The sequence below is a fragment of the Astyanax mexicanus genome, chromosome 16 (assembly GCF_023375975.1).
Source record: "Astyanax mexicanus isolate ESR-SI-001 chromosome 16, AstMex3_surface, whole genome shotgun sequence".
Taxonomy (NCBI): Eukaryota; Metazoa; Chordata; class Actinopteri; order Characiformes; family Acestrorhamphidae; genus Astyanax; species Astyanax mexicanus.
This window is the reverse complement of record NC_064423.1, coordinates 27288337-27311910: the sequence shown is the minus strand read 5'-3', so window position 1 is coordinate 27311910 and position 23574 is coordinate 27288337. Positions and strand designations below refer to the sequence as shown.

The 23574-nt window shown below is 36.1% G+C and overlaps 3 protein-coding genes across 6 annotated transcripts in view; all 3 read left to right on the top strand.

The window, feature by feature from the left end:
• Positions 1-1096, top strand: part of atcaya (ATCAY kinesin light chain interacting caytaxin a) — a 51147-nt gene extending 50051 nt beyond the window's left edge. For all 3 annotated transcript variants that reach the window (XM_007246196.4, XM_022669854.2, XM_007246197.4), the window contains one exon: positions 25-1096. In XM_007246196.4, coding sequence (XP_007246258.2) covers positions 25-61 — 37 coding nt within the window. In that variant the 3' untranslated portion in view covers positions 62-1096. The remainder of the gene's footprint in view (positions 1-24) is intronic.
• A 6585-nt stretch (positions 1097-7681) lies between these two features.
• mibp (muscle-specific beta 1 integrin binding protein) lies at positions 7682-11777 on the top strand. 2 transcript variants are annotated; one of them, XM_007246199.3, is made up of 8 exons: positions 7682-7880; positions 8687-8777; positions 9371-9419; positions 9605-9779; positions 10171-10242; positions 10344-10450; positions 10575-10660; positions 11448-11777. In XM_007246199.3, the coding sequence occupies exons 1-7, from the start codon at positions 7855-7857 to the stop codon at positions 10658-10660; spliced, it is 606 nt and encodes a 201-aa protein (XP_007246261.1). In that variant the 5' UTR covers positions 7682-7854; the 3' UTR covers positions 11448-11777. The 2 variants fall into 2 exon arrangements, with proteins under 2 accessions (XP_007246261.1, XP_049321833.1); XM_049465876.1 differs by lacking the exons at positions 7682-7880; positions 9371-9419.
• Positions 11778-18706: 6929 nt separating this feature from the next.
• loxl5a (lysyl oxidase-like 5a) lies at positions 18707-23574 on the top strand. Its single transcript, XM_015605023.3, has 7 exons — positions 18707-19903; positions 20767-20875; positions 22133-22270; positions 22383-22539; positions 22650-22745; positions 22979-23094; positions 23170-23574. Exons 1-7 carry the CDS (start codon positions 19126-19128, stop codon positions 23174-23176), a joined length of 1401 nt encoding a protein of 466 aa, XP_015460509.3. The 5' UTR covers positions 18707-19125; the 3' UTR covers positions 23177-23574.

Sequence of the window (23574 nt, the reverse complement as noted above, 5' to 3'; positions counted from 1 at the left end):
CACTGATTAAACGTCTGTCTGCAGGCCAACAACGACAACAGCAGAGGAGCCGGTTCTGTGAGAGAGAGAGCAGGAAGGCCTTTCATTTCAGTAGAAGTCACTTTGACATGCTGATCTAACACCAGCGCTTTCACACGCACTGATACTGGTCTCAGGTCAGCAGAAAAGGGTGACTTGTACTGGAGAAGAAGAAGGAGGAAAAGAGGAAATGGCACAATGCTTCAAGGCTTTTCAGAAAAGATACCACCAGGTGGCACTCCACCAGTTTCTGTATTCAGTAGCAGGCTGTGTAAACTTTACAGACCTTATGTGCTGCAAACCCCAGTGATCACCTGCTGTACCCTGCTTTCTGATCCTGTCCTGGAAATATGATATATTGGCACGTTAAAGCATTGTGATTTTTCATACTGGGAGATTGTAAGAATTCATTTTAGGTAACAGTCTTAAGTTGCATTATCAACATTATCCTATTACAAAAGCCAGTATATTGTCTTTTTTGCAGGAATAATGTTTCTTAGTTACATACTAAACCTAATGAAGTTATTGCACTGGATAAGATCTCTCTATATCATTAAATTAAACAGGCTTAAACAATCCCCAGTAACAGATATAAAAGAATCATTGCCTATATTTAATGCTTTCACTTTCCAAAATGTCATTTTCTACGGTGAGCCACTGATCAGTGACATTGTTAAATAATGTCCTTTTACCCGCCTATACAAACCCATGGGTGTGTCTACTCAGGAGTGACGTTAAACAGTAATGCATGCGATGGTTTGGACCATTTCAGCGGCCATCCTTTACGCCTCTGTGTACACATGCCTGGCTAGAATGTATCGTTAATCCATTTTGCTGGTTCTTTATCAAGGTTTTCCATGTTTATCTGGGACCCTTTTTTGGTAAGGTTTCTGAATGCTTTCTGCCATTGGTATCATGGTCAGTTCTTGGCTTTTAACGTTTTCACAGAAGTGCCAATCAGTACTTGCTGGAAAAATGGACTTGGCACAAATGTGTTCGATGGTTTTTATGTTGCCTTATGTTCTGAATGTCAAGTTTTAAAAATTAAACATGCACTCATGTGTACAGTTCATGTTCATGATTCTTAGCCTATTTTTGCAATATTCAGAGTTACATTTTGTAACATGACATATTGTAAGTAGGTATTGTAGAACAGCAGTTTTTTAAACTCAAATTTCTTCTCAACTTAGCAAAATTAGCTTTGAAACTTTGTAAATGATCGTTAGTATTTAAATAAGTGATATTGGAACAAAGGGATACATTCATTGGGGAAAACTGTACAGTTGAAATGATGATCTAGTACTCCTCCTACAGAAACCCCAAAAGTAGCATGCCCTTTTGTAACCAGACCATTGTCTGATTAGACCATAAATGTAATCATTTATGTATCTGCTTGAGACATAACTGCATGTATTATTTCTAAAAAGTTACAAATAAGAATATATATATATATATACATATATATATATATATATATATATATATATATATATATATATATATATATACATATATATATATATATATATACGTATATATATATATATATATACATGTATATATATATATATATATATATATATATATATATATACGTATATATATATGTATATATATATATATATATATATATATATATGTATATATATACTTATTGTGATAAAAAATAGCAATGATAAGAGTTTGGAGCCATTTAACTGTAAAAGATCAGCTTTCTCACTCTGTGTTTTTAATCACAGTGTTTTACATGATATGTGCTCTACATAAAGGGTAATGTTGTGAGCGAGTGTGGAGTTGCGGGTTCCAGTTGTAACTGGCTGTTCTGTTTGTCTTGTCTGGCCGGTTTGAGCATTACAGTGGTGTGGGTGGCCTTTGTGGAAATGTACTGTACTGGACTTGTACATTTGTGCTCAAGTTCACTCAGGTTTATCACGTCTTAAATGAGTCAACCTGTAGACAAGATGGGGCTTATACTTACTGTAATTTCAAACTGTACATTACAGTATACAGCAGATGTGACCATTGAATTGACTTAGAGTTAAAGTCTCTTCTGGGAGCATTTCGTAGTACAACACACCAAAAAAAAAATTTCCTACTGGTTCTTGGCATCACTAACTCACCATCAGTGTGTAGTATTGACAACCAGGGCTTCCTTCCCTTGTTTTTTTAGTTAATACTTAGAAAAGAAAGTAATGTGATTGCCAGTAGGCAATTGTCCTTCACTTTTTATCACAAACTGACTAAGCGTTGTTTATTCACGAAAGGTTTGCTTATGTTTTTTTCTTGATACAAGATAAAATGGCCTTGATTCTCTTCTACAACCTACTTTCCCATAACATCGGAACATGGGAAAATTTATCCAACACAGAGATACTGTACTGCAAAAATTGCATACTGTTTTACATAAAATTGCATATTTTTAAATATTACTCACCTTTTTCTAGTTAGCTAAATATTTGTGGGCACATTTACATTTAAACAGAGATCCTTAAGTTGAAACAACCTATAATAATAAGTTTAGTCTGTTGCCATTGACTGCTTAATTTCTGTTGGCTTCTGGCACTATCTATTAGCATACTGGGTGTGTCCCCCATTTTCTGACACTCACCATCAGTGTGTAGTCATTCCCCCAGGCTACCGTAGGTAAACTTGAAGATCATATATTGTGATTAGCTGCCTGGCCTCTGTGTTGTTGGCTGTAAGAACAAGCATAATTTTCTAAGCTGATGAACTCTGTTTGGGATGTGCTCTTAATTCTGTTCACTCTATATCTAATTCATGTGAATTAATGATTTTGCAATTACATTACTAATGTAAGCTTGTTTTGTTTACTGCACCGCATTAACTTATATTGCTGTTTATTTTGATGGTTTAATTTAAAACTTTTCGCTATAAAAACAATAAGTAACCGTTGAAGTAAACTTAAACAAGTAAGATAGACTTTAGCTTAAAAAAGATAAACTTCAGGTACACCACATTTTGAGTGTCAAGTACATTTGGTTTGTCTGTTGAACTTAAAGATGAATGTTTGTTCAACTCCATACAGTATTATAAACGACTAAAAATATATAATTTTGAAAACTTGATTCATTTGAGGCGACAAATTACCTCAAATGATTTGAGTAGACTTAACTTATTAGGGTTTACAGTGTACAACACTCCAGTATCCAGGCAGTCAACCATTATGTATAATATAACTGAATACCTAAGACAAGATAGCCCAAGTTGGCAAGACTACCCATGATGGTGAGTGAGGATTTGGTGAGGCATGCCTATTATGCAAATAATTGAAGCCAGGAGCCATTAGGAAAATTTAGCTTTTTATGTATTGTACCAAGAAATGTTAGGTAGACTTTACCTTATTTAGATCTCAGCTGTTGAATTTAGGTCATATTTACTCAACATATGGGTTGAAGTCTACCCAAACAAAGAGAGTGTAAACTGTTGCTTCAGATTGCAACAAAGCAGTAAAGGTGAATCGGCACCGGGAGGGTTGAATTATTCTTCTCAACACCTTACGAATAAACTCAGGAATATTATGTAACCTGTACTCACAATATAGTGTAATATAGAGAATATGATTTATAATTCTTTCACAGATTGTTCTAAAAATGTTTAAACTCTAGATACTCAATCAATATGCATAGTTATAATACACTCAATAATATACTGATTAATATACAGTACTAGTTCATTAATTGATGTATTTAGCAGGAGAAGGTGCAGCAGTGTTCTTTCTCCAGCCTAAACAGCAGCTGTTATACTGCATAGATTACATTTACAAATGCAGGTGTGACTCAACATGTCTTCTTTTTTCCACACTGTTTGGGTGAAGGGTTACAGGTGTGGGTGGTTCTGTTGTCATGCAGCCTTTAACTTACTATTCTCACCCCCTCCTCTCCTCCCCCCCCCGACCACCTCCCAAACTACGTAACTGCCCCCAGCGACAATAAACTTCCCACACTAGTGCTAAGGTCTGAGCACCCTTGATCTGGATGGATCAGACTGACTTCATTTGGGATTTGCAGTAGGTGTCGTAACAGTCGAGCTGAAATGAGATTCCTCACAGAACATCAGGATCCTCAGGTTACTTTCTCAGTGATACAAAGGCTCTGCAGATCTTCGTTAATATTCTGAAAATGTAAAATAAGAATCTCATTCAGTGCCGGTTTGTGTGACGGCAAACAAGTAAGTGTTGTAAAGCCTTAACTATGTTGTCTATCTGAAACGGAAAAAAGGTCCTCATGAGAAGCTGTATATTCCTGACCACATAGCACCACATAAACACTCTGTCACATGCAGCGAGCTCTGACGTTGCATGTAACCTCAAGTTACATCACTATTGAGGTAGTGGCCAGTTCCCCCCCACAGACAAGCACAGCTATATAGAGCTAAATAAAGTACAACCTTCATTGTCACAGACAGCAGTAGGACATTGAACCTGGCTACTGGTAGGAATGCAGTACAAATTTGGCAGTTAGGTGTATAATATGTGGACACAAGTAATGGGACCCCTGCTCATTCACTGTTTCTTCAAGTCAAAAGTATTTAAAAACAAGTTTATATTGCTTTTGTTTCTACAGTGCATCCGGAAAGTATTCACAGTGCTTCACTTCTTTAACATTTTGTTTTGTAACTACTTATTTTAAAAGCAATACATTTTTACACACAATAATCCATAATGACAAACTGAAAAAGGTTATTTTTTTTTAAATAAAAAAAAAAAACAAAATCACGAGTTTGAAAGTATTCACAGCCTTTGTCTTGAGCTCAGGTGCTCTAACAGTAATACTGCACTGTGATTGTTGACCGGGGGGTGGATTGTGGAAGGGCGTCTGGCGATGGATTATGGAGCGAGGTGTGTGTGCTCTAACAGTGATACTGCACTGTGATTGTTGACGGGGGAGGGGGGGTGTTGGGGGGGGCTGGCGATGGATTATCGAGCGAGGTGTGTGTGTGCTCTAACAGTGATTCTGCACTGTTATTGTTGACAGGGGGGGGGGGGGGGGGGGTGCTCTGATTTTTTGCTCTGAAATTTAATGGTCCAATGAAGGTAATTTAAAAACCAGGACATTTCCTCACTTTTTAAAAAAAAAACAGGGACGCCCGGGACAGGACGTGAAATACGGACATGTCCCGGGAAATACGGACGTTTGGTCACCCTAATTGCTTGCTCACAACCACTGTTAGCAAAGACCAGGTAATGCTATTTCAAAGCTTTGTAAAGACTCCACAGACTTTATAGCCATAGAGTCTTCTAAGTATATTTTGAAATGAAATAATGAGTGCACACGAAGCAGGAGAAGGCTATATGAAAACAGTAAAGCTTTTAAGTACTAATTTCTAAGTTAATAATGTTATACATAAGTGGTAGTTCTGGCAGAATTAAAAGACCAAGAAACAGTGTGTGTCTTCTGTTCTCTGCTCTTTTCCTTCATAGCTGGTCTTTGGTGAGTGTATGTGTGTATGTATCTCGCCTGTGAAAACTTAGGCCTTCTGCAAGACACAAGATGTGGCAATGTACATATGGGATGGCAGAATGGAGGAAAGAATCATTTAGATAAAGGTGACCGTACAAATAATCCTACACTGAAAATGGACAATTTTGTTTATAAATCACATCCTTTACCATTATTTTAAAACAATATACAGTTTGAAAGCTTAACCGTTTGGAGCAGGATAGCTATAGTTCTATTAGGATGGTCCAGATTGGAGCAGGTTAGTTGCTATGCTAACAGTCAGCTTCAGGAGGGTTAAATCCACAATGTTAACAGACACAGCAGACGGACCTGTGATACAAAAAGGTTGGAAAAGATAAACAGATTTACAAATAGACACTAAGATGCTAATACTCTAGTGTGACATCTACTAGTGGAAAAAAGTAGTCCTGCTATGAGCATGGAGTGGATCATATTTATTTTTTAAGTTTTAATTTATTTATTTATTAAACTCTAAATGATCATACTTTTACATATTAGAGAAATGTGCAATATTTAACCTAACCCATTTTAGGAATTAATTTGCTTATCTTTTTACACTAACAGAAATTCTGACAAAAATGTTAGTTGAGTTTTAAATAAGTTGCATTAACAGCACACATATACACTGCCCACAAAGATTAGACAACATATGGGTTATGTATACGTTGTCCGTCATGAAACACAACACCTCAGACCTTGTGACCATGGAACGGGTCCTCATTTTGCCCGACTTCTCTCCATGCCTTTTATGAGAGGGATAAATGTGCAGCTCTGCAAGTGTGCCAGGGGGTTATACTCTCCCATGAAACCTTTCCCCTAAATACATGACACTTCATTCAGGACAATACTGGAGCTAAAAGCTGCCGGCCTGCCTGGAGAGCTCTGTGATAAGACTCTAAAAGCTCTTTAATTGACACATTCTATAGCTGCAGATAGTATTAGCGAGAGCAGTGTAAACACATTTTTGACTTGTAGTGTAAATATAGTTAAATTTAGTCATATTCATGTTCATTCTGACAGTTTCTCATTGTTCCCAAATTAGCTACTGTAATGTGGTGTTGGTGACATTGTTTATTCATCCTCTCAATGTTCCATTTATCCCAAATTACCCACTTTAAATTCATGTTGTCCATGTTCCTTTTCACCTTCTCAGAATCCCATTTTTTAATTACATACTGATATATTCTAATTTAACAGTTTCCAAATTTCTCAAATTAGCTACTGTAATGTGGCGTTGGATATATATACCCAGCTAACAATTTTTGGTTAGTGGAAGGTTTTTTGAATGTTACAATTAACATTCTTAGAATGTTCTGTCAAGTTTTCATTAGCCAGGAACATTATTTAGTATATACAGCTCTGGAAAAAATAAGATACCACGAAGTTTCTATGATTCTACCAAATGGAAAACCTCAGCAATATATTGAAGAGGGAAATAAATCATCACAAGCCATCAAACCAAGCTGAACCAGGAGTGGCATAAAGTTATCCAAAAGCAGTGTGTAAGACTGGTGGAGGAGAACATGCATAAAGACTGTGTTTAAAAACCAGGGTTATTCCACCAAATATTCTAAACTTTTATGAATATGAACTTGTTTTCTTTGCATTATTTGGGGTCTGGAAGCTGTGCAACTTTTTTGTTATTTCAGCCGTTTCAAATGTTCTGCAAATAAATACTCTAAATTACAATTTTTGTTATTTGTTATACCTATAAATATCAAAAGTATGGTAATGTTGTGATGCAAACATTAATATGTCTGAATGTTTTAAAAACATTTCCTGAACATTATTTCTGTACCGTTACAGGCTAACCTTAATGAAACCCTTTCAAAACATTAATAAACGTTCTTAATATCGTTCTTTATTAGCTTGGTATATTGATCCTCACTGTTTTTTATTTTCCCTACATAATTTTTTACATCACATTTTCACTGTAATGTAGATTGCCTAAAAATACTGTTTTTTTTTAAGTTTCGTCTGTTTTAAATGGTAGTAATTGTGATATAATAATAATATTATTATTTTCTTGGTTATTGTTTTATATTGTCCTGTACTGTACTTACAACACTTCTCACACCCCTCCCCTCTCTGAGGAAAGTGGGCGTGTTCTAACGCCGTAGCCACCGTGCTCCGTTCGATCTGATTGGTCTAGGCGTTGTGGGCAGGGTTTTGATTGACGCGCCATGTCTTGCTTATATAGCCATGTGGCGTGGTCATATTTTATTCAATAAAGGAAGTGTGGCTGTGCTCTGAGGACGAGGAAGTTTAATTTTTATAAAGTTCGCGTGTTTTCAGGCCTTCAGGCTTAATTTAGCGGTAATTTCTCGCTTTGGCTGAAGAAAACAGACTGGATAAAATGAAGTACATTATAGGAATCGGCGGGTGAGTAACTTATGGTAGATAACTGTAGTAGTATAGTAGATAAGTAAACTGAACTTGTGATTAAACGATATCTAGCTCAGCATTTGAGAAGTTTTAAATACTTAAGAAATATTTACACCCTTGGTGATATTGTGTAACTTGTTTAAAATGTATAAAAGTCCGGTTTTCTGGTCTGTTAGTGACTTTAAACAGTTTGTGGCGCTGGCGAGTCATTTAACTTTGGGCGGGAGATTCAAAACACAGTGCGCGGGCAGCGTGAGCGTTAAACTACAGCTAAAACAGCCTGATAAACCAGGTTTACTCACAATAACTACAGAAAATAACCAATAATATCTTTTAGTAGACCATAATTTAGTATAATACATCTGATTCTGTGTCTCTGCTGTCCTTCTTTAACGCGTGTGAGGCTTGTTTATACTTTAATCTCACTGCTGAACGTTAGGGAGACCTGCTTTTGTTTATGATCCTGTACGACTTTCCTTAAAACACATTAACAGGTGTTTTATTCCCCTAACATCTATTTAATAATGTATTTTATATATTTATCTTTTATTAAAGCATTATTTATAGCATTAAATACTCAAATTGAAATAACTGGAACTGTTTTAGCTAGGATTAACTAAGCTGAGTTGACCAGTAACATTGTTTTATTATGCTAGTTTGGTTTATCCCGCCAATTTTTAAACCTAGTCCTCGTGTTAGCTAAGCTAAGAGTCAATAACACTGTATAATAAAATGTGCTTTTTCATCTTAAAACATTAAACTCCGTATTACAAATAATAATTACACAATTTTGACATTTTTAGGGTGACAAATGGAGGGAAAACCACACTGACCAATAGGTTAGTCAAAGACTTGCCTAACTGTTGTGTGGTTCACCAAGATGACTTTTTCAAGGTCAGTTTCATGTTTTATCTTCTTTTATTTTATTACTGTTTTTAAAAAAACATACATTTTAAAACAAGTCATTGCTTGCTTAATGTATCTAGTTTAATTATAATGCATGTACAGACTAAATGTTTATATAATCGTAAATTTTATATTCATTGGTGCTTTTTTATTTTTTAGTAATTTTATGTAGTATTTTGATACATTTTTTAATGTTTTCACATGTAATGATGTGTTTACGTGTAAGGATTAGCTGGCTAACTTGTTTGCCACTGTCACACAAAAAAAAATTACATTTCCATTATATTTCACCTGTTCACATAATGTGAATCTGACTTTGCATTCAATCTGAATTTTATTATGAATGTAAAGTTACTAATTTGGAGATTTTGTGTTTTTGTGTGATGGGGCAATTTAATTTATTTAGATAAATGTTTATTCTTTTGTCTGAATAAAGGAAAAGAAAACACTTTTAAAATAGTAAACAGAGCAGTTTTGGGGGGACAAAGTGCGTGCGTGGTCCCCTGTAGTGTGAGCAAATCTATTAGATCATGGAGCACTTTGTGGCTTCTGCAGTGTTTTACTGGTCACTGTTATTTCAGCCACCGGATCAGATAGAAGTCGGAGAGGACGGCTTTAAACAGTGGGATGGTAAGAATGAGATTTGACCATCGGTGACCAATAACCCCCTATAGTAAACATTGACCCTAATAATAAAATCCATTTTACAAAGTCATCCCCCTCCCATTTAACCCTACATTTTATTCAGAGTTTAAATAAAAATAATTTTCCAATGTTCTTGTTTTACATTGTGCTTTTGTTTCTGTCCTCTTTAGTGATAACAGCGCTGGACATGGAGGCCATGGTGAACACCATCAAAGGCTGGCTCGAAAACCCAGTGAAATTTGCAAGATCCCACGGCATTCAAGTGACTCCAGCTACAGAAATTGGCTCTCCAGAGAGCCAAATCCACATCCTAATTGTGGAAGGATTTCTTCTGTACAATTACAAGTGAGTTACGTAACGGTACACGCAGATCTATGAAAATATTAGTGAACATGCATAGATTAGCTTCTCGGTAACTCGTCTGAGTGCCCTCTGGGTCACGTGACCGGTTAACATGGTTCACATAGTGTGTGTGTGCTGAAGGATCGTCCCTGCCTGCCCCTAACAGATGCCTCTGCAGGCGTGTAGATAAGGAGTGTCAGCTGATTCATGCTGCCTGTGTTGCGTTTGATTGGGCTATTTGATCGTTATGTGCTCTTTAGAGTTATATCTGCCACTACATTGCACACAGTTTACAAGAAATATAAATGTTTCTTGTACTGTGTTTCATAAGTACAGGTGTTCTTAAGAAACAGTGTGTTCTAAAGCATGTTTGTTTTGGTTTCCCCCATTACAGGCCTTTGATGGATGTGTACGACAAATGTTATTACATCACCATCCCCTACGAGGAGTGCAAAAGAAGGAGAAGGTGTGTAATAAGCTTTGAGACAACTCAACAAGTGTGTTACTTTAAAGCAGTATTGGTTTGGCCCCTATTTAATCAATGCTGTCTTACTTTCTCACCTGTAGTACAAGACAGTACACAGTCCCTGACCCTCCTGGCCTGTTTGATGGCCATGTATGGCCCATGTACTTGAAGCACAGAATGCAGATGGAGGAGAGCTGTTTGCCCATTGGTTTGTAAACTTGTCCTTTTAGGATTAATGTTAATTGATTGTTTAATATTTTTAATTAAATTATATCCTGTAACAATTGCAACAAAACGTCAATATTCTCAATTGTGCATGTTCATGTCAACAGACTACCTGGATGGCTTGAAAACCAAAGATGAGATCTACAACCAGGTGTATGAAGACATCCACAATACACTTCTGAATCGTTTATAGGTAAGAGAAAATGCATGTTATGTATTTTTACTAATTATTAAACTAATGACAATGTATGGAATAAAGGCATTAAAAACATGTCTCTCCTAAGAAAACTGAAATAAACCCTAGATAATTGAATTGTATACTGTAGTTTTAAATCTTATCTTTTCCACCCAGTTACAAGGTTGCTTCTAAAGAGATAAACTTGCTCAGGACATAAAAGTGGTTTGGCTCTTATGAAAATGTTGCATATCCTATTTTTAGCATGTCCAAGTTTGATACCCCACAAGGGCCCCAGTTGGATGGTACTTGCCAATTAGTACAGTTTATCTGAAGTTGGTATTTCAATGTGCACATTTGAGCCCCCTCCCCACTCTCTAATTGATTGAATTTTTTTTTCTAAGATGTATAGGCATATTTACTTTACTCTATTGGGCCAATTGTGGTGGAATTTATTATTATTATTATTATTATTAATAATTTTTTAATGTAATGTAATACATTTTGAATAGTGGTATAGTTCACTACATTACAGCTGTGTGAAATTTTAGAGGGTGTATATATGGTTTAATTATTTTTGTTTTTTCTATTGGTAAGAAATTATTTTACAAATGAAATACCTTGAGCTTTTTAAATTCAGATGGAGGTTTTCTCCTAATGCTAAGATGTAGATTTAAATTTCAATGGAGCTTCCACATTTACTGCCTTGTTGCTAATGGGTCCAGTCTGGCTTAGACTGCCAATGTAGCTTTTTAAAGTGGTGTGAACATGTAAATTTACATTTCTTTGTCTCTTTGTCTTTCAGCAGGAGCATCCTGAGCAGCAGCTCCCATTGTACAGAACTGTAAATACCTCCCACTGAAGACCCTTTCATCCTGAAGATTTTTCTTTCTTTTGTTTTTCTTTACATTTTTAAACCAAATGCATATGTTTTGTAAATAGTATGATGGAATGTTAACTTATGACATTGGAGGAACATTTTTCATTTTAGTTTTTTGTTATGGAATTATTTTATTGTTTGTATTTGAAAATACTATTCAAGGAAGTACCTAGTTACCCTCATTCCATGAAGGCAATAATCTCCTTTCCATTCAATGAAGAATGTTTGCCAAATAAACTCCAGTTTGTTACTGTCCCATCAGCTGCTGTCTCTATTTTTTATATTCACTCTGCCTTGGCCGCCTAACTGCGCCTGCACAAATTACATAATTATTTAACTAACGTGGTACATTTTTAAAACATTTACACAACTTTTGTTTTGTGGATTATTTGTATATATGAGATCATTTTGTTTTTGTTTTATAATGCTCTCTTGGTAGTGTGTAACAATACAGGATGATAAATCCTTCATTTAATATCTAGGGTTACACTTACTAACTACACATTACTAGTAATCTCTTTACCTCACAGCAAGGTTGCTGTGGTGGTTTATGATCTAATCAGTAACCTTTAACCAAAATATGTAAATCCATTACAAATACACGAGTCATCCAGTACATCAAAAGCTCTTTACAGTGGTCCTCAGGTAGGCACCTCCCTTTATCAGTGTTTTCCTAAATTAGGACCACAACACTACATGTTAAATTACAAGATTTGCCCAAAATCTTAGTATCACTATTTAAACATCTTAAGTACCAATTAGTTAGTGCCCAGAAGAGTTCATTTCTCCAGATACTGATTTAAAATTTAGAAATTATTTGTCTTTCACGGGAGGTCAGTATTTTTTTTATTTATCTTTGATGGTCTATAACATGGCATTTTGTGCAAAGCCTTAAATGTAGTTTAGAGGTGTTTCAGAGTCAGCACTTTATGCTTTCCTGCTGCTGACAACTTTTATGGAGATATGGATTTCATTTTCCTGCAGGACTTGGCACACTGCCAAAAGTACCAATTGGCCTTATATAATATAAACATTTTCTGGGACACTGATTTTTTTTTTAATTGGCTTTAAGCCATAATAATTAACAATAAAATAATTAAATGCTTAAAATAGATCACGTTGTGTAATACATCTATATAATATATAAGAAAATATATTGCACTTTAAAGATTGTATTTAAAGTCATTTTGAATTTCTAGTTGTCTATTTATTATGAAAAGTAAACTAGAAATTGGCTAAAAATGGAGATTTTCTTTAGACAGTGACAAAATGTAATAATACAACGTTTTTTTAATATAAAACTGTTTGAAAAAATACTTCTTGTAATGTGTTTAAATGTACACAAAGCCACGCATTGCTGTTATACAAACAAAAAAGAGTATTTTTATTGACCAATGGCATTTTTTCCACTGTCACCTCAAGTCTACAATCTGCAATTTGTCGTAAATATTTTGGCAGAAGGCCTTAAAACTGAAGAATGTGATGATGATCATCATTTGACCCTTTCCCTATTCCTAAAATGATCTTGTAAAAGATTCTTCCTTCCACTGCCACTTCCATTGCAGCAGTGCTAAAGTACCGGGTGTGAGATGGTTCTCGAGGTTCCTAAAAGGCAGGAGTGGAAACAGTGGAAGAGTGGGTGCTGGCTGGCTGCAGGTTCTACTCTTTATGTAGATGTGGAAGCCAAGCTGTAGACAGTTTTTTGGCTCTGCAGGGTGAGTCAAATGCCTCGTAGCTCATACAGTTACGCAACAAGGTGACACCGGAGTGTCAGTGTGATGGGTGATTGAGGATCGGAGAATATGACTACGTTTTTGCCACTGCATTGAAAAACTATAGTCACTGTGTGTGTGTGTGTGTGCTATGTTTGAAATTAATTTGAACTGAAATCACTGTAGATAAAGATATACGCTACTACCTATACAATTCAATGACCTGGTTATCTGTTTTCTTAAATGTTCACTGCCTAATTTAATATACCCCCCCCCCCCCCCCAAATCATGCTTTAAATTAAATTAAGGTCCCACACCTCTTCAAGCTTACAAACATCTATATGGCAGGTGTTTCTGAAAAAAATGGCCAATAAGTGTAGAAACCAATCAGAGGTTTCTGATAGAGTGTCCAGTAAGCAATGATTAAATGATGTATCTGAGAAAGTAGTTTACACTGGACACTGCTGAAAAGGTCAGATGTTGCTAGTGGTGGTAGACGTACACACAGTCCACAATTATACAAATTGTACAAATATTTCAGCTTATTACTTAAGTAAACATTTGCATTTTTGCTCAAGCAAAAGTATAAAAGTACACGCTCCAAAATGTACTTTTAAATATTTTTAAAAATGTTTCTTTGTACACACAACCCTGACACTGAGTGTAAATAATGGTTCAAAATCACATAAATTAAATTTTATGCATTTAATGCATTCGAATGCTTTTTTGTTAAGTAAAAATGTATTTAATGTAATAAAAATATTGAGTTCATCTTTTTTAAACTAGCAAATAAAAAATGACCCCTATAAATCTATAAATCAACAACAGAAAACACTGCCAAACCCTCCACAGTCTTTTAACTGTGTTGGTTATTTATCCTTTAAAGAATTTGGTGGTTAAGATAAGAGCAAGAAACCTGTTGATCATTCCCATTTGGAAACCCATTTCTCAGACCGCTAAATAAACTCCACCATTTAAACCAATGAGACTGTCCTATTACCCAGCTTAAATCAAAACTGTGATTAAATTAACAAATAAAATAAATGTTCTTTTAAGTCTGATTTGAGTTCAGAACATTTAGAACGTAAAAATTGTTAAGTAACTGTAGAGAGAAGAATTTAAAAGCATTTTTAAAAAAAAGTTAAAAATGTACTTAAGTACAGTAACAAAGTACTTATACATAGTTACTTCATAGATATCTCTGGCTGTTGAATAGGTCAGTGGGTGATGCACAAAAAAGTGAGTCACTTTTATATTACCAACAGACTCACTCTCTCATTTTACTCCACTGACCTTTCATAGACTATAAAAGTGTGAATTTTGCCCACTGTAAAGCATTCATCATTCATTCACGTAAGCTGCTGTCTGCCATCGCTACAGCATATGACGCTATATTGAGCGTCAACCTGAAGGAAAAACACACACAGTCTAGACACGTTCCTGAAGGAGGCCCGGCCTTGTCTTAATATTGACCTGGCCGGAACACCTGAAAGAATTTTAAATGGTGTCTGTAGAGCTTTATTTACATCTACTAGTCAATTTCAATGCAATGGTCACTATTTTACCGGTCAGGGATCAGCGATGTCGGCTGTGATTGAGTCACACACACAGATTACTGGGAGCTCTGGAATTCTTTGGATGTATGTTGTTGGGTGCTGTGTGTGTATATATAGCTGAGATTCTTACCATGCCAGGAGAGGGACATAGCCTTTATAATGCAGACGCTGTGTGATCCTGTGTGTTTCTGGATGACTGGTCATTTCCACTGCTTTGTTTGCAGATATTTTAATCTGTGGGGATTAATGCAGAACAGCAGCGATGTATTCTTAGCATTACTTTGTGACAAGGCCCTTTCTCACACTTCCCACATGAATTCTTTTTAAAGTGATCAGTATTTCTAGGTTACGTACCTTGAGGCCCTGGGATCTATCTGCCTGTCATTTTTTCCCCTAAATGGACAAATGTATAAGAGACACATGCACTTTCATTTTTTTGCCAAAATAAAAAGGGTATTAAAAGAGTTTATGCTGAGTTTGCTGGAGTAACTGTCTCTGCTGTCCAGGAAATGCTTGGATTTTACTACAATTTGGAGCATTGCTGTCAGAGTATGACTGCATTCAGCAACACAAGTTTTAGGGAGGTCAACATATTGATGATCACCACCCTACCTCATCCCCAACTCCCCAACTCATCCTAAATTTATTGGATAAAGCACCATAATTCCGCAGAACACAGCTCAATCCAGGGAACTTTATATCTTTCTGCATTACGCCTGGCATTAGGAATGATGCTGGAAGGTTCATGTCTAGTCCTATTCTATTGGCAGTATTTACTCACAAGGACTAGACAAATTTTGTGTGCGTGCATTTGCAACTTAAAATAGTGGAAAACTTTCACTAAAATGTGTGTCCACAAGTATTTGGACACAGTGTATATCAATGCTGCGATCTTTATTTTTTGTTTACTTGACTTTAATTTAAACTGTCCCTTACACCGTGTTCTATTGGTCACTGTGGACCAATAGAAGTTCTCCAAAATGACCTAAAATAAACTCTTTATACATTGACTTCCATTGAAAGCTAAGAAGGGTTTATTTCTCTCCTGTAAAGTTGCTGTTTTGGAGATGTATTCTAATTCACAATCTTCTTGTCTATAGAGTATTTAAAAAAATATTTCCAGTATTATAAACTTTTAAATATATTAGTGATACACACTAAGAAAAGTAAGTACAGATTTGTATTTAAAAGGGTACAAAGCTTGTCGCTGGGGCTGTACCTTATATTGAGGTACAAAAAAGTACCTTTCAGTAAAAGTCCTTTTTTGTACCCATGTTTTTTTGCCAGTAAAGATTATTAACATTATAAACATTATCATCAACTAAATATGGCTCAAAAACTTGATGATCCAAAATTGTCTGGCTTTCAAATAAAAAATGTGCAATTAAAATATATATTGTTTATTAGTACAGTGATCCAGAATACTGACTGTACCCTTTGTCTGGTTAAATGGTACAAATTTGTACTTTTTGCTGGTAGAAATCACTTTGTACTTCAGAGGGAACAAATCTGACCCTGTAAAGACCAATATTGTACCTTTGAGTACAAAAAAGTACTAATATCGTACCTCTGTTTTTCAGAGTGTACCATAGAAAAACTTGCATGACATTTTGTCTATTTTATAAAAAAATGTTTCATATGGAACCAAAATAGATCTACTATGGCAGAGCTCAAAGAACCCCATTGTTGCACTTTTGTAGAGTGTATAGAAGTTTTTAATGGATGTTGTTATAAGAAAATAGAAGAGAAAATGTGTAAAATAAACCTCTACAGAGGACCTCTAGTAAGTTGTGAACAATTAATCATTGGTATAGAATCATGACATAGAAGTTCTTCACAGATCTCAAACAGGACCAACCATGGCATCTCTCCCAATTACTAACTATTTTTAGCATGTACTTAAGCATGTACTGAAGTACACTTTGCACTTAATTAAATTCTGTATTAGAAATGAGCTTCCTCCTTCAATATCAATGGGTTTCCTCTGATCATGTTTATTTACTGATTACAGAACAGCTTCCAGTACAGAACATACCAAGGAACTTGGCACGTCAACACCAGTGAACCCAGTGCCCCAGCTATATCTGCAGCACAGCCTGGTGGTCAGGCCAGAGAGTGCATCTGTATGCCTGGGGCTGTTTTGGGATCAGAGCTTTAGGGTTGCTGAGCATTCTGTGACCCCCATCAGCCCCCATCCCAACTTAACTTTCACTGAAGTTCAGGACAGGTGTGTAAGTAAGAGTGTCTTTCAGAAGACATAAAAGCATTTTAATCACACAAAGTCTGCTCAACAAACATAAGTAAAGATTTGTACTTAATGGAGTACAAAGCTTGTCGCTGGGGCTGTACCTTATATTGAGGTACAACAGAGTAACTTTCAGTGAAAAGTGAATTTTTTTTGTACCAGTAAAAATGATAAAGATTATAAACATTATCTGCAACTGATTATGTGTCAAGAACTTGATGATCCAAAATGGTCTCTTTTTTAAATGAAAAATATATGTATTGTTTAATAGTACAGTGATACAGAATACTGAGTGTACCTTTTGGTTGGTTAAATGGTACAAATCTGTACCTCCTGCTGTTAGGAAAGACTTTGTACTTCAGAAGGAACACATCTGACCCTCTAAAGACCAATAATTTACCTTTAAGGGTACAATTATAAAAAGTGTACCTTTGAGTACAAGAAAGTACTCATATCATACCTCTGTTTTTTTTAGTGTGAAAAATAAATAAATAAATATACTTAAATCACATATCGGATCTTGATGAACAAAATATTATAAAAAAATAATTACTGTAATTAGTTAAAAACACAAGAACATCAACCCAGGGAGACTCAAATTCATACAAAAAAAAATAATTTATAAAACATTGAAATCATAATCTTAATCGATTTGATTCAATTTGACTTTAATAGTGGCAAATCATAATATTACCTAGAAGTGCGTTTGGCACCCTTATCAAAACTTACTTCTGATAGGTTTTTTTTAATTCAGAAACATGCACTCCTATAGCCTGCTGGAGATCACAATTATAGTGCTCCTCCTGTTTCTTCCCAGGAAAGACAAGACGAGAAAAACATATACACCATAATACTTCTTCTGGGTACAGATGGAATTTGGCCTCTGCCTTTAACCCATCCATACGGTGAACACACAAATGCACACTAGTGAGTACACACTCAGAAGACACACACAGTCATTTTTGTGGCTATTGCTGTGATGCCGGGGGAGTTGTGAGGGTTATAAGGGATTGCTCAAGGGCCCAACAGTGGCAGCCCGTCGACCCCCGGTATCAAAACCACAATCTTGATGTCACTGATGTCCCGGTGCTTTAACCACTGAGCCACGACAGGGCCTGTTCTGCTCTCCTTGTGTAACAGCCTGTGTCTGGTATCTCCTTCATGCTCATAAGACTGTATGTGTGTGATATCCTGGAGGAGTTAAACTATCTGTGCAACCTGAAAGGGCTGCAGGTACTGCATCTTGCAACCAGTAGTGATAAGGACACAAAAAAACCCTGCAACATTTAAATGAATATGTGTAATATTCTGATAATTAAATGTTCTGATAAGTACTTTCTGAGCAGTGTATTATGCATGTTACAGATGTGTTACTTTTATTTCAAGCATTTTTTTAGCATCTTTTACATATTTGTTTAGACATTTTTCAGTAAAAAAAATCTTCCCAAAGGAGCAGCTGCATTCTGCATGATCTGGTTTGATATAAGCAGAGGTCGCACCTGTCATGGAAGTTCCGGGTGTCTCCTGCATTTTATTAGGGGCTCCCTGATGCCCCAAATTATATACAATATCTCAGAATGCTTATTTAACTCCACCTCACACTACAGTCTGACTTTAGTGGATGGGGTAAAATAATGACAATTAGCTGTTAGCTGCACAGTTTGACCCATGGTGGGTTAAATTACTGCAGAACGCATGCTGAAGTGAGTTTGAACACATTTCAATGATTTATTAACATTGTTAGCAAGTGTTTAAGTTGGCTAAGTGTTTAATAGTTAGAAAGATACTGTAAACTTCCCACTCCCTTAAAATTATATTATATAGTCATTTCATTACTTACTATATACATACTTTTCATTTTTACACTTTACTCTATTTTTACAGTTGTTAGGTCTTAATTTAGAGGTACTTGAGTGCTCATAAACAGGAGTATACATGCTCTCAGAACTCTTTATATTCTTCATGTGCATGCTTTCCCAAACAGAGAATGAGTGAGTGAGACTAATAGAAAAAAGAGAGAGAGAAAGAACGAGAGGTGTGTGTGTAAACACACAGTGCACGCCTCCTTCTTAAAGTGTGGGACTGAGTGGATGTGGAGCAGCAGCAGCACCTTCACAATGCCAGTGTTCAGCTTCAGCTCCTTCACCATGTCCAGATGTGTGCGGATGTTGTCCCTGCTGCTGTGCCTGTTGGTCAGCTTCAGCATGGCACAGCGCTCTACACAGATACGCAGTTCCCCACCAAGAACACGTGAAGTCCACTGGGAAAACAACGGCCACCTGTTCAGCTTGAGGAGCACACTGTCTGAATACTATATGCCTTCAACATTGAGGAGGACCTCACCAGTGTTCGTCTCCAGATACACCATCCTGAAGTCCCAAAGAAGACACACACAAAGAGGACCAGCACAACCTGGAGTCTCTACTCTGTCTCAACAGTTTGGTATAGCAGTGTCCAGGAGCCATCAGCATTTTCTCAACACATCTCAACAAACACAGACCACGAGAAGTGCTTTGGAGGTCAAATCTCCGACACCAACTTCTCAAACTCTGTCAAACTCACCAAATACTACATCTGGACCAGTCCATGGACATACCAAAACTACCACTGGATCTACAGCAGCCATGGCAGCTGATGAACAAAGACAGTCAGCCAGCAGATCTTCTTCTGTTACACTCACAGCAACAGCAAATAACACAGCAAATTCCAATTCTCAGGTTAACCCACGACGAATAAGTGACAGTGGGATGGAGAATGGACTCAATTACAATGGAGAAAGTAGAAATTCAGTGTTCTATGATCTAAATCCATCAGCAGGGAGGCAGCAGAACCGAGGATCTGGTTATGGTACTCGGTATTTCCATCATGGTAGGGCATTTCTATTCTATTCTATTCTATTCTATTTGAGCAATTCTATAGAATAGTGGTTCTCAAATTGTGCTGCATAGAGTAAATAGAGTAAATTTAATGCATGTGCTTAAATAAAAATAAAATATTGCTATAAAATTACTATAAAATTTTAACCTGTACTGTTGACATGACTTTTGTTCGTGTTTAGTGCTTTAACCTGTTTAACCTGTCTCTAAACCCACACTGCAGTTTTTCACTATTAACAGTACTGTAATTTGAAGTTTTATGGGCCCTACAGTTGAACCCTGTAGAACTCCACTTTAAGATATGCTAAACGAAACTGGTTACCAAGTAATTTGCAATGTTTACAGCATTACAGGTAATAGAATTCCCTTATATCAACCCTTTCTGTCTTTTGGGATAAATACTGTATTTCCTTTACTATTGTAGTTTATTTTATTTCACATGTATTTCATGAATAAAACAAAAGATTAACTGATTTCTCACAGAAGGAAGAAATGGTTAATACACGGTTATTCATTGGAAGGGCTCGATTGACCAAGGGTTCAAAAGAATGCTATACAGACTCTTTAGTTTACTGCATTACATTCCTTTTTTCTCTCAGTCTCAAGTTTTCCAAAATGTCTTTAACCAGAAACAGTAATCAAACATTTCACTATGCTGGCTTGCAGACTGCACAATCAGAAAGGCTGAACACAATTCACAATTAGTACAGAGCCACTGGCAAAAGAGATGGCATCTATGATATCCATCTAAGACTCCATTTAAGAAGTTGGAGAACCACTGTCATAGAAGGACTATTGTTTTTCCATAAAGAACCCTAGAATGTCACTCTCACACTCTCATCTCCTGTTATCCAGGTCTGCCTGACCTCGTCCCTGATCCACACTACATCCAAGCTGTGATGTACATCCAGCATGTGCAGATGTACGCACTGCGCTGTGCAGCTGAGGAAAACTGCCTGTCCCGGTGCGTCCAGCAGGTTCTTGACTCACATACTTTAAAGATGCTCTTAATATGCTGCCATATTTTATAAAGCAAGCTGTGGGTTTTAACACACCTGTAAGGATCTACAATAATGTACATCCTCCATTAGTACCAGAGAAGTCCAGCAGATTTGGGTCATTTTACTCCTAATACATGGAAAAATTGAGAAATATCCTCAGTATGGTTTTCTAAAATTGTGTATTAGTTGATATCTATTCCTTCAAAAAATCATAGTCTGTTTGGCAAAATAAGCTGATGTCTGTCAGTGTTTTAACAGAAGATCAGTAGATTACCAGCTCTAAATTTCCCATTAGTGTGTTTCAAATCAGTCTCTGGTATCCTCAGACCATCCACATTTATGCTGTATACCAATTATTATGTTGTATACATTATTCAAGATAAAGGTGCTACAAAACATTATTTGGGCGATGGATATTTAAGTAACCTCTGCTTTAGGAATATCAGCTATTAAGAGACCACTTTAATATAAAATAAGAGACCACTTTAATTTTACCAAATTAAAAAAACTCTAGAATATAATCAAGAGGAAGATGGTTGATCATAAGCCATCAAACCAAGCTGGACTGCTTGAAAGTTATCCAAAAGCAGTGTGTTAGACTGGTGGAGGAGAATATGCCAAGATGCATGAAAACTGTGATTAAAAACCAGGGTTATTGCACAAAATGTTGATTTCTGCATTTTTAAAACTTTATGAATATGAACTTGTTTTTTTTTGTTGCATTATTTGAGGTCTGAAAGCTCTGCATCTTTTTTGTTATTTCAGCCATTTCTCATTTTCTGCAAATAAATGCTCTAAATGACAATATTTTAATTTGGAATTTGGGAAAAATGTTGTTCATAGTTTATAGACTCAAACCACAATGTTTATTTCACTCAAAAACATACCTATACATAGCAAAATTAGAGAAACTGATTCAGAAACTGAAGTGGTCTCTTAATTTTTTCCAGAGCTGTATATGTATATTATAATGAATAGCACCCACTCAGAAACACAAGTAAAATCCTAAGGACTACTGCTTTAATAAAGCACGTGTAAAGAATCCTTTAAAGCCCTTAAATCACCTTAATTTGATGTAAATCTTTCTCACATTTACTTATCTCTATTAAAGAGTCATTAAAGAGGAATCATAAGGTTTGTATGAAGTAAACATTTGTGTCAAAAATTAATATAATAGAATCCCATCTCTCCATGTAAATAATTTCCCTTTTTTTATTCAGCTCTGCTTACAGGCCAAGCATGCGTGACCTTGACTTCAGAGTTCTTCTCCGGTTTCCCCAGCGGGTCAAAAATCAAGGCACTGCAGACTTCCTTCCTGTAAAACCACGGCATCAGTGGGAATGGCACAGCTGCCACCAGTACGTCTGTACAAAGCCATGAGAATGCAAAGTTTTCTTGGTAGATCAATGTCTACATCAACAGTAACACAGGGCATTTAATAATTTAGATTTTTTTTAATTCATTCTTCAGACATTACCACAGCATGGAGGCCTTTAGCAGCTACGACCTTCTAGATGCTTCCACAGGCCGAAAGGTGGCTGAGGGACACAAAGCAAGTTTCTGTCTGGAGGACACCAGCTGTGATCCAGGTGTTCGGCGGAGATACACCTGCACTGCTCACACACAAGTAAAGCTCCTTTTACTAGTTTAGAACATGCCTTCAGCTGATAACATTAAGGTGATAGTCCTTCTTGAGTTGAATTTAGATGTGTTCTTCTGCACTTGTGTTTGTAACAGGGTTTAGGTCCTGGCTGTTATGATACCTACCATGCCAACATTGACTGTCAGTGGATCGACATTACAGATGTTTCTCCTGGAGACTACGTCTTGAAGGTGGATATAACTATACCGTAATTATATGATTGATAAAATTCATGGAATATGCACACAGACTATCGACCAGGATGCAGTGTCACAATGGAAACCACTGTAGCATAACTATGGAAAGTCTGCATAGCCATCAACCAGGAAATTTACATTGTGATCCTGCGTTATTTATAGTTATTGTGCATTGTTTCTATTGTGATACTGTATTGTTCGTAGCTGACTTCTTGTTTATTTCACAGGTGACAGTGAACCCCAGTTTCCAAGTACAGGAGTCTGATTTCTCCAACAATGTGGTGCGATGTGATATCAGATACACCGGGTCTCATGTACAAGCCCACAACTGCAGAATTACAGGGTAGGTTTATTTGCAATTATAGAAAATGATTCAGATATTTTTAAATCTTTCTAAAACTCACATTCTTTGTCACAGGTTTTGATCCAGTCTGTCTCAGCAATGTGTTGAACATAATGAATTACTTTTATTTTATTCTGAAACAGAAATATGTCATGGAAATGTTCTGTTCTGAACTCAAATAAAATCAAGTTACTTTTACTGTCACATCCCTTCAACACACTTCAAAAAGTGTAAACGTAAGAGAAATTGGGGTGTGTTGTCCCTGGTAGTAATAAATACAATATATACACAGAATAAAGTATACAGAATATATGGATTAAGCTCCACTATACAAGCACTATTAAACTGCTCCATTTATACACACTGAATTATATGTCATTAAGAGCTATTAGAAGTATACAGATATTACAGATGTTTCAATATTGATAATTATTTATGTTTGTTGTTTTGCACTCTGTATGTTTTTTAAGTAAAATACAT